The 12,456-nt window shown below is 44.7% G+C and overlaps 1 protein-coding gene across 2 annotated transcripts in view; it reads left to right on the forward strand.

Moving 5' to 3' along the window:
• LOC137357510 (cohesin subunit SA-1-like) overlaps window positions 1–12,456 on the forward strand; it is an 86,060-nt gene that overhangs the window by 54,117 nt on the left and 19,487 nt on the right. For both annotated transcript variants that reach the window (XM_068023859.1, XM_068023860.1), the window contains exons 25-26: window positions 7,219–7,311; window positions 8,585–8,753. In XM_068023859.1, the coding sequence (XP_067879960.1) occupies window positions 7,219–7,311; window positions 8,585–8,753 (262 nt within the window). The remainder of the gene's footprint in view (window positions 1–7,218; window positions 7,312–8,584; window positions 8,754–12,456) is intronic.

The raw sequence follows: 12,456 nt of genomic DNA on the forward strand, positions 1-12,456 counted from the left end.
GCACCCTGTCTGGATGAGATGCATCCAAGGATACTGAGGGAAGTGAGGGTGGAAATTGCAGAGACATTGGCCATAATTTTTCAGTCTTCCTTAGACTCGGGGGTAGTGCCAGAGGACTGGAGAATTGCAAACCTTATACCCTTGTTTCAAAAAGGGTGTGAAGATAAGCCCAGCAACTACAGGCCAGTCAGTTTAACTTCAGTGGTGGGTAAACCTCTAGAAAAAATAATTGGGAAAAAATCAATAGTCACATGGACAAATGCGAGGAAATTAAGGAAAGCCAGCATGGATTTCTTAAGGGAAAATCATGTTTAACTAACTTGCTGGAGTTTTTTGAGGTGGTAACAGAGGGTTGATGAGGGCAATGCTGTTGATCTGTACATGGACTTTCAAAAGGCGTTTAATACAGAGCCACCCAACTGACTTGTGAACAAACTTGCAGCTCATGGAATAAAGGGGATGGTAGCAATGTGGATTCGAAATTGGCTGAGTGACAGGAAACAAAGAGTAGTGGTTAATGGATGTTTCTTGGGCTGGAGGAAAGTTTGCAGTGGAGTTCCCCAGGGATCAGTGTTGGGATCCTTGCTTTTCCTGATGTATATTAATGACCGAGACCTTGGTGTACAGGGCACAATTTCAAAGTTTGCAGATGATACGAAACTTGGAAGCATTGTGAACTGTGAGGAGAATAGTGTAGAACTTCAAAAGGACATAGACAAGTTGGTGGAATGGGCAGACAGGTGGCAGATGAAGTTCAATGCATTTGGTAGGAAGAACATGGAGAGACAAGAGAGAATGAAGAGCACAATTCTAAAGGGGGTGCAGGAGCAGAGGGACCTAGGTGCATATGTGCATACGTCATTAAAGGTGGCAGGACAGGTTGAGAGCATGGTTAATAAAGCATACAGTATCCTGAGTTATATTAATAGAGGCATAGAGTACAAGAGCAAGGAAGCTATGTTGAACTTGTACAAGACACTAGTTCCACCTCAGCTGGAGTATTGTGTCCAATTCTGAGCGCCACGCTTGAGGAAAGATGTGAGGGCATTGGAGAGCGTACAGAAGAGATTCGCGAGAATGGTTCCAGGGATGAAGAATTTCAGTTATGAAGGTAGTTTGGAGAAGTTAGGACTGTTTTCCTTGGAGAAGAGAAGGCTGAGATTTGATGGAGGTATTCAAAATCATGGGTCTGGACAGAGTAGATAGAGAGAAACTGTTCCCACTCGTGTGAGAATTGAGAACGAGAGGGCACAGATTTAAAGTATTTGGTAAGCGAAGCAAAAGTGACGAGGAAAAACTTTTTCGCGCAGTGAGTGGTTAAGGTCTGGAATGCACTGCCTGAGAAAGTGGTGGAGGCAGGTTCAATTGAAGCATTCACAAGGGAATTAGACAGTTATATGAAAAGGAAGAATGTGCAGGGTTACGGGGAGAAGGTGGGGGAATGGGACTGAGGGAATTGATCTTTCAGAGAGCCAGTGTGGACACGATGGGCCGAATGGCCCCCTGCACTGTAACGAGTCTGTATCTGAAATGGGAATTATTCCACTCCATTAATAATGTCCTTCTCCGAGAGATAGAATTACAAATGATGTTCTGCTGAGAGAGCTTGAGTTTATTTATTTATTTAGAGATACGGCACTGAAACAGGCCCTTCGGCCCATCGAGTCTGTGCCGACCATCAATTTTATACTAATTTATACCCATTTATACTAATCCTACATTAATCCCATATTCCTACCATATCCCCACGTTCTCTCAATTCCCCTACCACCTACCTATATGAGGGGCAATTTATAACGGGCAATTTATAACGGCCAATTTACCTGTCAACCTGCACCCGGCGAAAACCCACACGGTCACAGGGAGAAGTTGCAAACTCCGCACAGGCAGTACCCAGAATCGAACCCGGCGTTGGGGTCAAAGAACAGTACAGCACAGGAACAGGCCATTCGGCCCTCCAACCGTATCCTTCTATTCCCATCCTATTCAAGTATTTGTCAAGATGCCTCTTAAACGTCGCTATCGTACCTGCTTCCACCACCTCCCCCGTCAGCAAGTTCCAGGCACTCGCCACCCTCTGTGTAAAGAACTTGCCTCGCACATCCCCTCTAAACTTTGCCCCTCTCACCTTAAACCTATGTCCCCTAGTGACTGACTCTTATACCCTGGGAAAAAGTTTCTGACTATCCACTCTGTCCATGCCGCTCATAACTTTGTAAACCTTTATCATGTTGCCCCTCCACCTCTGTCATTCCAGTGAAAACATTCCGAGTTTATCCAACCTCTCCTCGTAGCTAATGCCCTCCAGACCAGGCAACATCCTGGTAAACCTCCTCTGCACCCTCTCCAAAGCCTCCACGTCCTTCTGGTGGTGTGACGACCAGAATTGCACGCAATATTCTAAGTGTGGCCTAAAGCTCTGTCCAGCTGCAGCATGACTTGCCAATTTTTATACTCTATGCCCCGACCGATGAAGGCAAGCATGCCGTATGCCTTCTTGACTACCTTATCCACCTGCGTTGCCACTTTCAGTGACCTGTGGACCTGTACGCCCAGATCTCTCTGCCTGTCAATACTCCTAAGGGTTCTGCCATTTACTGTATACTTCCCACCTGCATTAGACCTTCCAAAATGCATTACCTCACATTTGTCCCGATTAAACTCCATCTGCAATTTCTCCAACCGATCTATATCCTGCTGTATCCTCTGACAATCCTCATCACTATCCAAATCGAGTTGGGGTCCAAATTAAAAAGCAGAACCTTAAAGGTAATAAACTGTTTGTTAGCTGAGCCAAGTGCCAGTTGGCATAGGGATAAACAGATGAGATTAAATTTGTGGCTGAAGGAGTGGTGTGGGAGGCAGGGAGGGGTTTTGCCTCATGTGCCGCTGGGAAAAGGAACTGTTCCATTGGGAAAGGCTGCACGGAAACTGGGCTGAGACCAGTGTCCTGGGAAATCAAATAACGAGGGCAGTAGGCAGGCTTTAAACTAATAAAGGTGGGCGAGGGGAGGGTTTGGTGGGAGGATTCAGAAAAGGGTAAACTCAAACACAGCAAGGGAAATTTAAAGAGTTTCAAGCAGAGCAGTGTTTTGGGTGTAAATAAACAGAGTGGGTCAGGAAGAGACGGTGAGAGTTACAAAAGTAACAGGGCATTACCGACCAAGGTGATGTCAGGGAAAATTAGAAAAAAGACAATGCTAAAGGCACGATAATTGCACGAAGCATTCGCAACAAATTAGATGAATTGGAAGCACAGATGAAAATTAATTGCTTTCGTGTAATGGCCATAATGGAGGCATGGTTTCAAAGTGACAAAATTGGGAAATAAATATTCCAGGATATTTAACTTTTAGAAGAGAGAGGAAAAAGGAGGAGTAGCCCTGATAAAGGATGGGGTAACGACAGTAGAGAGAAAGGATTATAGCTCAAAAAATCCAGAAGTAGCATCAATTTGGGTGGATCTAAGAAACAGAAAACTTTGGTGAGTTGTTTATCGGCCCTCTAACAGTTATCGTAGTGTAGGGCAACGTATTAATCAGGAAATTAAAGGTGCATGTAATAAGAGCAATACAGTAATCATGGATTTTAATCTTATAGACGAGGCAAACAAAATTTGCAGAAATAGTGTGGAGATGTGTTCATAGAATGTAAACAATAGTTTTCTAGATCAGTATGTTGAACAAACTAGGGAGCAGGCTGTTTTAGATCCAGTATTGTGCAATGAGAAAGTGTTAGTTAATAACTTTGAAGTAAAGGGGCCTCTAGGGAAGAGTGACCATAATGTGATAGAATTTTATATTGAGTTTGGAAGTGATTTATTTTAATCCATAATTAGGGTCTTAAATCTAAACAAAGCAACCTACTTGGGTATGAGATGTGAGCTGGCTAAGGGAGATTGGGAAACTAAATTAAAAGGTATGACAGTAGGTAAGTGATGGCACGCATTTAAAGAATTAATACAAAATGTGCAACAAATGTACTTTCCTTCAAGGCACAAAAACCCCACAGAGGAAGTGCTCCGTGGCTAACAAGCAGAGTTAAAGATAGCATTAGATCAAAGGAAGAGGTTTATAATGTTGCCAATAAAAAGGAGTAAGTCTGAGGATTGGGAGGATTTTAGAATTCCGCAAAGGAGGACCAAGAAATTAAGGAAAGAGAACATGAGAGTAGACTAGCAAGAGACATAAAACAGATTGTAAATGTTTCTATAGATATGTATATTAAACAAAGTTAAGACTTGTGGGATTGGGGATAATATATTAGCATGGATTTAGGGGGAGGTGGTGGCGTATTGGTAATGTCACTGGATGAGTAATCCAGAGGCCCAGGCTAAAACTCTGAGGACATGGGTTCGAATCCATCATGGCAGATGGTGAAATTTGAATTCAATTAATAAAAAAACCTGGAATTAAAAGCTGGTCCAGTGAAACTATTGGCAATTGTTGTAAAAAAAAAACATCTGGCTTACTGATGTCCTTTAGGGAAGGAAATCTGCCATCCTGACCTGGTCTGGTCTACATGTGACTCCAGACTGACAGCAATGTGGTTGACTTTTAAATGCCCTCTGAAATGGCAAGTCACTTAGTTCAAGGGCATTTAGGGATGGGCAATAAATGCTGGCCTAGCCAGCGACGCCCACATTCCCACGAATGAATTAAAAAAAGAAAATTGCGGATTGGCTAATGGACAGAAGCCAGAGTAGGAATAAATGGGACATTTTTGGATTGGCAACCTGTAACTAGCAGTAACCACAAGGATCAGTACTTGAGCCTCAGCTATTTACAACCTATAATTAATGACTTAGATGAGGAGACTGAGTATTGGCTTGCTGACCATACAAAGTTAGGTGGGAAAATAAGCAATAAGGAGGTTGCAGAGGGACATAGATGGGTTGGGCTGGGTGAATGGGCAATGTTGCAGATTGAATACCATGTGACGAAGTATGAAGTTAACTGCTTTGTAGGAAAAACAAAAAAGCAGAATATATTTTGAATGGTGAGAGACTGGAAGATGTTTGCTTTCAGAAGGACCCGGGTGTCCTTGAACACGAATCACAGAAAGTTAACATGCAGGTGCAACAAGTAATTAGAAAGTCAAATGGTGTGTTAGTTTTAGTTACAAAGGGATTGGAGTATAAGAGTAAACCAGTCTTGTGACAGTTATGCAGGACATTCGTGAGGCTGCACTTGGGGAATTGTGTGCAGTTTTTCGGATGTAAAGATTAATTTCCTGAGAATGGCCCAGGACCTAAGGAAGGATATATTTGCCTTAGAGGGAGTGCATCGAAGGTTCATTAGACTGGTTCCTGCCATGAGGGATTGTCCTATGAGAAACTGGAGTTTAGAATGAGAGGTGATCTAATTGAAACAGGTAACATTCTTAAGGGGCTTGACAGGGTAGATGCTGAGAAAATGTTTCCCCTGGCTGGGTCGTAGTTTCTGAATAAGAGATGGAGAAATTTCTTTGTGAATCTTTGGAATTCTCTACCCCAAGAGAGCTGTGGATGCTCAGTTGTTGAGTACATCCAAGAGGTAAATTGATAAATGTTTAGAGGGAATTAAGGGATATTGGGATATTGCAGAAAGGTGGAGTTGAGGTAGAAGGTCAGTCATTGTATTGAATGGTGAAGGAGGCTCGGGGAGACACTGGCCTACTCCTATTCTTATGTTCAAACCTGTTCACAAAACCTCCAGTAAAAATTGGTATGGTGATATTTGCACTGCTGGGGGGGTGAATCCATGCCATGCTGCCAATCTAAATTAATTCCTGTATTAAATTGTCCCCTTGCACTGGCTTTCTGATCCACTTGCCCGTACTGTTCAACTGTTTCAGTTTCAAGTATTGATTCAATTCCCTATTCTGGACTGCTGCTTTGTCAATGTTTCTGGTTAGCTGTTCCCTGTTCCCTCCATATAAAAGCTATTCCCCTGACCTTCCATTGATAATTTGTCTTTATACCTGGAATTACTGGCTCGCCAACCAGTCGAAATAAGGTTTCCTGATCTTTATCTTATCAAGAGCCCCTGATGATTTGAAACCCCTCTATTTGATCTCTCCTCGACTTTCTCTTTTCTAATGAAAAGAACCACAAATTTTCTCTCGCTCCATCCTATTAAAGTTTTGCCAGCATGGACTTGATGGGCCGAATGGCCTCCTACTGAGCTGTAAATGATTCTACGACCATCGTTTTGTGTATCGTTCCCTTTTTACCTGCTTAAAAAATTTCAACATTTGCATGTGAGATTCCAGCTGCCGCCTGTGTGCCCGACCTCCCCAGTCTGTGTCCTCCTGAAGTCACAGCCTCCTCCCACAAAGGGAATTTGCTACTGCAGAAAGCAGTTGAGGCCAAAACATTGCATGTTTCCAAGAAGGAGTTAGATATAGCTCTTGGGTCTAAAGGGATCAAAGGGTATGGGGGCGAAAGCGGGAACAGGTTACGGAGTTGGATGACCAGCCATGATCATAATGAATGGCGGAGCAGGCTTGATGGGCTGAATGGCCTCCTCCTCCTATTTTCTATGTTTCTCCCTCTCAGTTAATCCCACAGACTACTTGTCAATCACAAGCTTTCACCTTGTGCCCCCTATATCCGATGTCGATGAATATTGAGAAACGTTGCCTCCTGGTCGGAGGGAACATCTCTGACATTCCTCCAGCCTGCAAAAACACCTGTTCACCACTCCCCTGTTCATATCCTCTAACTTCCTTTCTATGCTGTTGTCCAGCTCTACTCATAGGCTTTACTGTTAGATTATTAATTCAGCGTGAAGCTGGGTGGAATCCAAACTTGATGGAAGTTGATATCAAAAATCTCTCCAGAGTTTTGTTGCCTGTATTATTCCCCCTCTGTTACTTTTGTTCTTCCTGATTGCTGCCTGTCAATCATATTATGCCCCTCCCATCTTTGTTTTGGCAGGGGAGTTAGTTTAGGTTTCCCCATTGTTTTATCTTCCAAAAACCGCTCAGACTTAACTGTCTGAGCACATTTGTTCAAAGTTTTCCCAATTTAGCCAATGGCACAGATTCCTCCGCTCACTAGGCCCTGCCCAGGCGATCGTTACTCCTGCACAGTGAGCAGTGCGACGGGACCTTCTGCAGTAAGAGACACCATCAGCTGCACTGGGGACTGGCTGAGCTGGGGAGGGAGCTGCACAGGAATGTGGCGAGAGGTTAGATTGCTATCACTACTTAATGTGCACTTGCTGCCGTTCACAGGAGCAGCTTATCAGATTGAGGAAGCAACGGGACGCAGTCTTCGCTGTGTGTCAACAGGGTCTGTCCAATGTCAGCACCAGAGTAAAAGAGCAGGTCAGTGAGTGTGGGGAAAGCGCGTTGGGAGAACACCAGACCACTGACTGACCCCCAACTCGAGGGTCAGTGCAGTCTGGGGAACACGCACAAAGCTGTGGGTCAGTACCCCAAGAATCTGAGTGTACTGGAGAACGTAGAGCTGTGGATCTGTACCCCAAGAGTCACTGTCTTCAGCAAAGGAGAGGGGAGAGGAGGGGGCCAGATGCCCAAAGGAGACTGTACCCCACAAAATGATTGAGCCACAAGCCTGAGGGCCAGTGAACAACAACCTTAGGGTCACAAGCCTGAGGGCAGTGCATAGCAGCCTGAGGGTCTCAAGCCTGAGAGCAGTGCACCACAGGGTGACCATGTGGTAGAAACTGCACAGTGGAGTTAGTCACATTGTATCTCTCTGGATATAGTGTGACAGCTCTGTACACTGAGACTGCACAGTGGGATTAGTGTCACACTATCTCTCTCTGGGTATAGTATGACAGCTCCGTACACTGAGACTGCACAGTGGGATTAGTGTCACACTATCTCTCTCTGGGTATAGTATGACAGCTCTGTACACTGAGACTGCACAGTGGGATTAGTGTCACACTATCTCTCTGGATATAGTGTGACAGCTCTGTACACTGAGACTGCACAGTGGGATTAGTGTCACACTATCTCTCTCTGGGTATAGTATGACAGCTCTGTACACTGAGACTGCACAGTGGGATTAGTGTCACACTATCTCTCTCTGGGTATAGTGTGACAGCTCTGTACACTGAGACTGCACAGTGGGATTAGTGTCACACTATCTCTCTCTGGGTATAGTGTGACAGCTCCGTACACTGAGACTGCACAGTGGGATTAGTGTCACACTATCTCTCTCTGGGTATAGTATGACAGCTCTGTACACTGAGACTGCACAGTGGGATTAGTGTCACACTATCTCTCTGGATATAGTATGACAGCTCTGTACACTGAGACTGCACAGTGGGATTAGTGTCACACTATCTCTCTCTGGGTATAGTATGACAGCTCCGTACACTGAGACTGCACAGTGGGATTAGTGTCACACTATCTCTCTCTGGGTATAGTATGACATCTCTGTACACTGAGACTGCACAGTGGGATTAGTGTCACACTATCTCTCTCTGGGTATAGTATGACAGCTCTGTACACTGAGACTGCACAGTGGGATTAGTGTCACACTATCTCTCTGGATATAGTGTTCTGGCTCTGTGTACAGAGCGCATATAACTCTCTCCTTTTTTAATTGCCCTGTTTCATTCTGCCGCAGTCCTTCATCCTGCTGTGTGACTTACTGGTGATCTTCAGCTCTCAGATGACGAAGGATGGTCATGAAGAGCTGCAGCTCCTGGTATTCAATGCCGACCTTTCACTGGTGTCTGAGCTGCTGAGCTTCATCATGGACCATGTGTTTGTCGAACCAGAGGAGGACGGAGATGGTGAGGAGCGACTCCAACTGCCTTTCACTGGGCCACACTGTACACTTGCCCCCTTCCCTCGCTGGCTTCCCCTGTTTCCGGCTTCTGAACGTGTCGCTTGGCGTTTTCTGACTCTCAACTTCCGTGTAATTCAATGACAAATTCCTCTGACTGCTCTGTATTTGTTGGATATGAGCACCAAACGTTGAGCCTGGTACGCGTGTACATCAAGCTCCCTTCTCCCAACTGCCCCCACCCCCCAACATCACTGGAACTGAGAGTAATAGTCATAGAATCATAACAGCACAGAAAGAGGCCATTTGGCCCATTGAGTCCATGCTGGCTCTCTGGAGCCATCTGGTCAGTCCCATTCCCTGTCTTTATCCCTGTAGTCCTGTAAGTTCACTTCCCCCAAGTACCCATCCAATTTCCTTTTGAAATCATTCACTGCCTCTGCTTGAACCACCCCTGTAGGCAGTGTGTTCCAGGTCATTGCCAGTTTCTCTGTGTATATAAAAAACAAAGGAAGAGTCCTTCCTCACATCTCTTGCCCAAGACTTAAATCTGTGTTCGCTAGTCCATCAGCTAATGGGAACAGCTTTTCTTTATCCACCTTCTCTATACCTGTCAGAATCTTGTACACCTCTATCAAATCTCCCCTCAACCTCCTTTTGCTCCAAGGAAAACAGCCCCAGCTTCTCCTTGTAGCTAAAATCCCTCATCCCTGGAACCATTCTGGTAAATCTCCTCTGCAGCCTCTCCAGGACCCTCGCATTCTTCCTAAAGTGTGGTGACCAGAACTGGCCGCAAAACTCTAGCTGTGACCTGACCAGAGCTTTATAAAGGTTCAGCATAACTTCCCTGCTTTTGTGCTCATACCCCTACTTGTGAAACGTAATATCCCATATACTTTTCTAACTACTCTCAGTATGTCCTGTAACCTTCAGAGACCTATCCACAAGAAGCCCCAGGTCGTTATAACCCTGCAGAAGCTGTAGAACTCTGCCATTAAGTCTGTATTGCCCTATTGCTTCTGCCAAAATGCATCACTTCACACTTAACATAAGAAATAGGAGTAGGAGTAGGCCATTTAGCCCCTCAAGCCTGCCCAGCCATTCAATAAGATCATGGCTGATCTGCCCCAGACCTCAACTCCTCTTTCGTGCCAGCTCCTCATAGCCCTCAACTCCACGTTATTTCAAAAATCTTTCTACCTCCTCAAGAAACATCTTCTCAACATCTACCCTGTCAAGCCCCCTCAAAATCTTGTACGTTTCAATAAAATCACCCCTCATTCTTCTAAACCCTAATGAATAAAGGCCTAACCTGTTTAGCTGTTCTTAATAAGTCAACCCCTTCATCCCAGAAATGAGCCTAGTGAATCTCTTTTGAACTGCCTCCAATGCCAGTATATCCTTTCTTAAATACGGGGACCAAAACTGTACACAGCACTCCAGGTGCGGCCTCACCAACACCCTGTACAGTTGTAACAAGACTTCCCTATTTCTAAACTCCAATCCCCTAGCAATAAAAGCCAAAATTCCATTTGCCTCCTTAATTACATTCTGCACCTGCATGCTAACTTTTTGTGTTTTATGCACAAGAACACCCAGATCCCTCTGTGCTGCACTTTTTGGGAGTCTCTCCATTTAAATAATCTGCCTTTTGATTCTTCCTACCAAAGTGCATGACCTCACACTTTCCTGCATTGAACTCCATCTGCCAAGGTTCTGCCCACTTACTCAACCTATCTATATCTCCTTGCAAATTCCTATGACCTCATCACAACATGCCCTCCCACTTATTTTTGTATCGTTAGCAAATTTGGATTTATTTCACTCTGCCCCGTCCTCCAAGTCATTAATATAGATAGTAAATAATTGAGGCCCTAGGACTGATCCTTGTGGCACTCGACTAGTTACGTCTTTTCAACCTGAAAAAGACCCATTAATCCTGACTCTCTGCCTTCTGTGAGTTAACCAATCCACAATCCATGCTCGTACATTACCCCCAATACCATGAGCTCTTGTGCAATAATCTTATATGTGGCACCTTATCAACTGCCTTATGAAAATCCAAATACACTACATCTACTGTTTCCCCTTTATCAACTCTGCTTGTTATATCCTCAAAGAACTCTAGCAAATTTGTCAAACATGATCTCCCTTTCACAAAAACATGTTGACTCTGTTTGATTGCGTTAAGCTTTTCTAAATGTCCTGCTATTTCTTCCTTAATAATGGACTCTAGCATTTTCCCAACGACCGATGTTAGGCTGACTGGCTTATAGTTTCCTGCTTTTTTGCTCCAGCCTTCTTGAACAGGGGCGTCAAATTGGCGGTTTTCCAATCCGCTGAAACCCTCCCGGAATCCAGTGAGTTCTGGAATATTTCGACCAATGCCTCCACTATCTCTGCAGTCATTTCCTTTCAAACCTTTGGATGCAGGCCATCAGGTCCTGGCTACTTGTCTGCCTTTAGTCCTATCAGTTTGTCATACTTTGTCCCTCGTGATAGAGACTGTTACAAGATCTTTCCTCCCATTAGCTCCTTGCATATCTGATATCTGTGTGATGTTTATGGTGTCCTCCACCGTGAAGACCGATGTAAAATATTGGTTTAAATTATCTGCCATTTCTGTTCCCCGTTATCAATTCTCCAGTCACATACTCCAAGGGTCCCACGCTCACTTTAGCTACTCTCTTTTTATACAAAGAACAAAGAACAAAGATAATTACAGCACAGGAACAGGCCCTTCGGCCCTCCAAGCCTGCGCCGATCCAGATCCTCTCTCTAAACATGTCGCCTATTTTCTAAGGTTCTGTATCTCTTTTCTTCCTGCCCATTCATGTATCTGTCTAGATACATCTTAAAAGACTCCATCGTGCCCGCATCTACCACCTCCGCTGGCAATGCGTTCCAGGTGCCCACCACCCTCTGCGTAAAGAACTTTCCACGCATATCCCCCCTAAACTTTTCCCCTTTCACTTTGAACTCGTGTCCTCTAGTAATTGAAACCCCCACTCTGGGAAAAAGCCTCTTGCTATCCACCCTGTCTATACCTCTCATGATTTTGTACACCTCAATCAGGTCCCCCCTCAACCTCCGTCTTTCTAATGAAAATAATCCTAATCTACTCAACCTCTCTTCATAGCTAGCGCCCTCCATACCAGGCAACATCCTGGTGAACCTCCTCTGCACCCTCTCCAAAGCATCCACATCCTTTTGATAATGTGGCGACCAGAACTGTACGCAGTATTCCAAATGTGGCCGAACCAAAGTCCTATACAACTGTAACATGACCTGCCAACTCTTGTACTCAATGCCCCGTCCGATGAAGGAAAGCATGCCGTATGCCTTCTTGACCACTCTATTTACCTGCGTTGCCACCTTCAGGGAACAGTGGACCTGAACACCCAAATCTCTCTGGACATCAATTTTCCCCAGGACTTTTCCATTTACTGTATAGTTCACTCTTGAATTGGATCTTCCAAAATGCATCACCTCGCATTTGCCCTGATTGAACTCCATCTGCCATTTCTCTGCCCAACTCTCCAATCTATCTATATTCTGCTGTATTCTCTGACAGTCCCCTTCACTATCTGCTACTCCACCAATCTTAGTGTCGTCTGCAAATTTGCTAATCAGTCCACCTATACTTTCCTCCAAATCATTTATGTATATCACAAACAACAGTGGTCCCAGCACGGATCCCTGTGGAATAC

The sequence above is a fragment of the Heterodontus francisci genome, chromosome 48 (genome assembly GCF_036365525.1).
Source record: "Heterodontus francisci isolate sHetFra1 chromosome 48, sHetFra1.hap1, whole genome shotgun sequence".
Lineage (NCBI taxonomy): Eukaryota > Metazoa > Chordata > Chondrichthyes > Heterodontiformes > Heterodontidae > Heterodontus > Heterodontus francisci.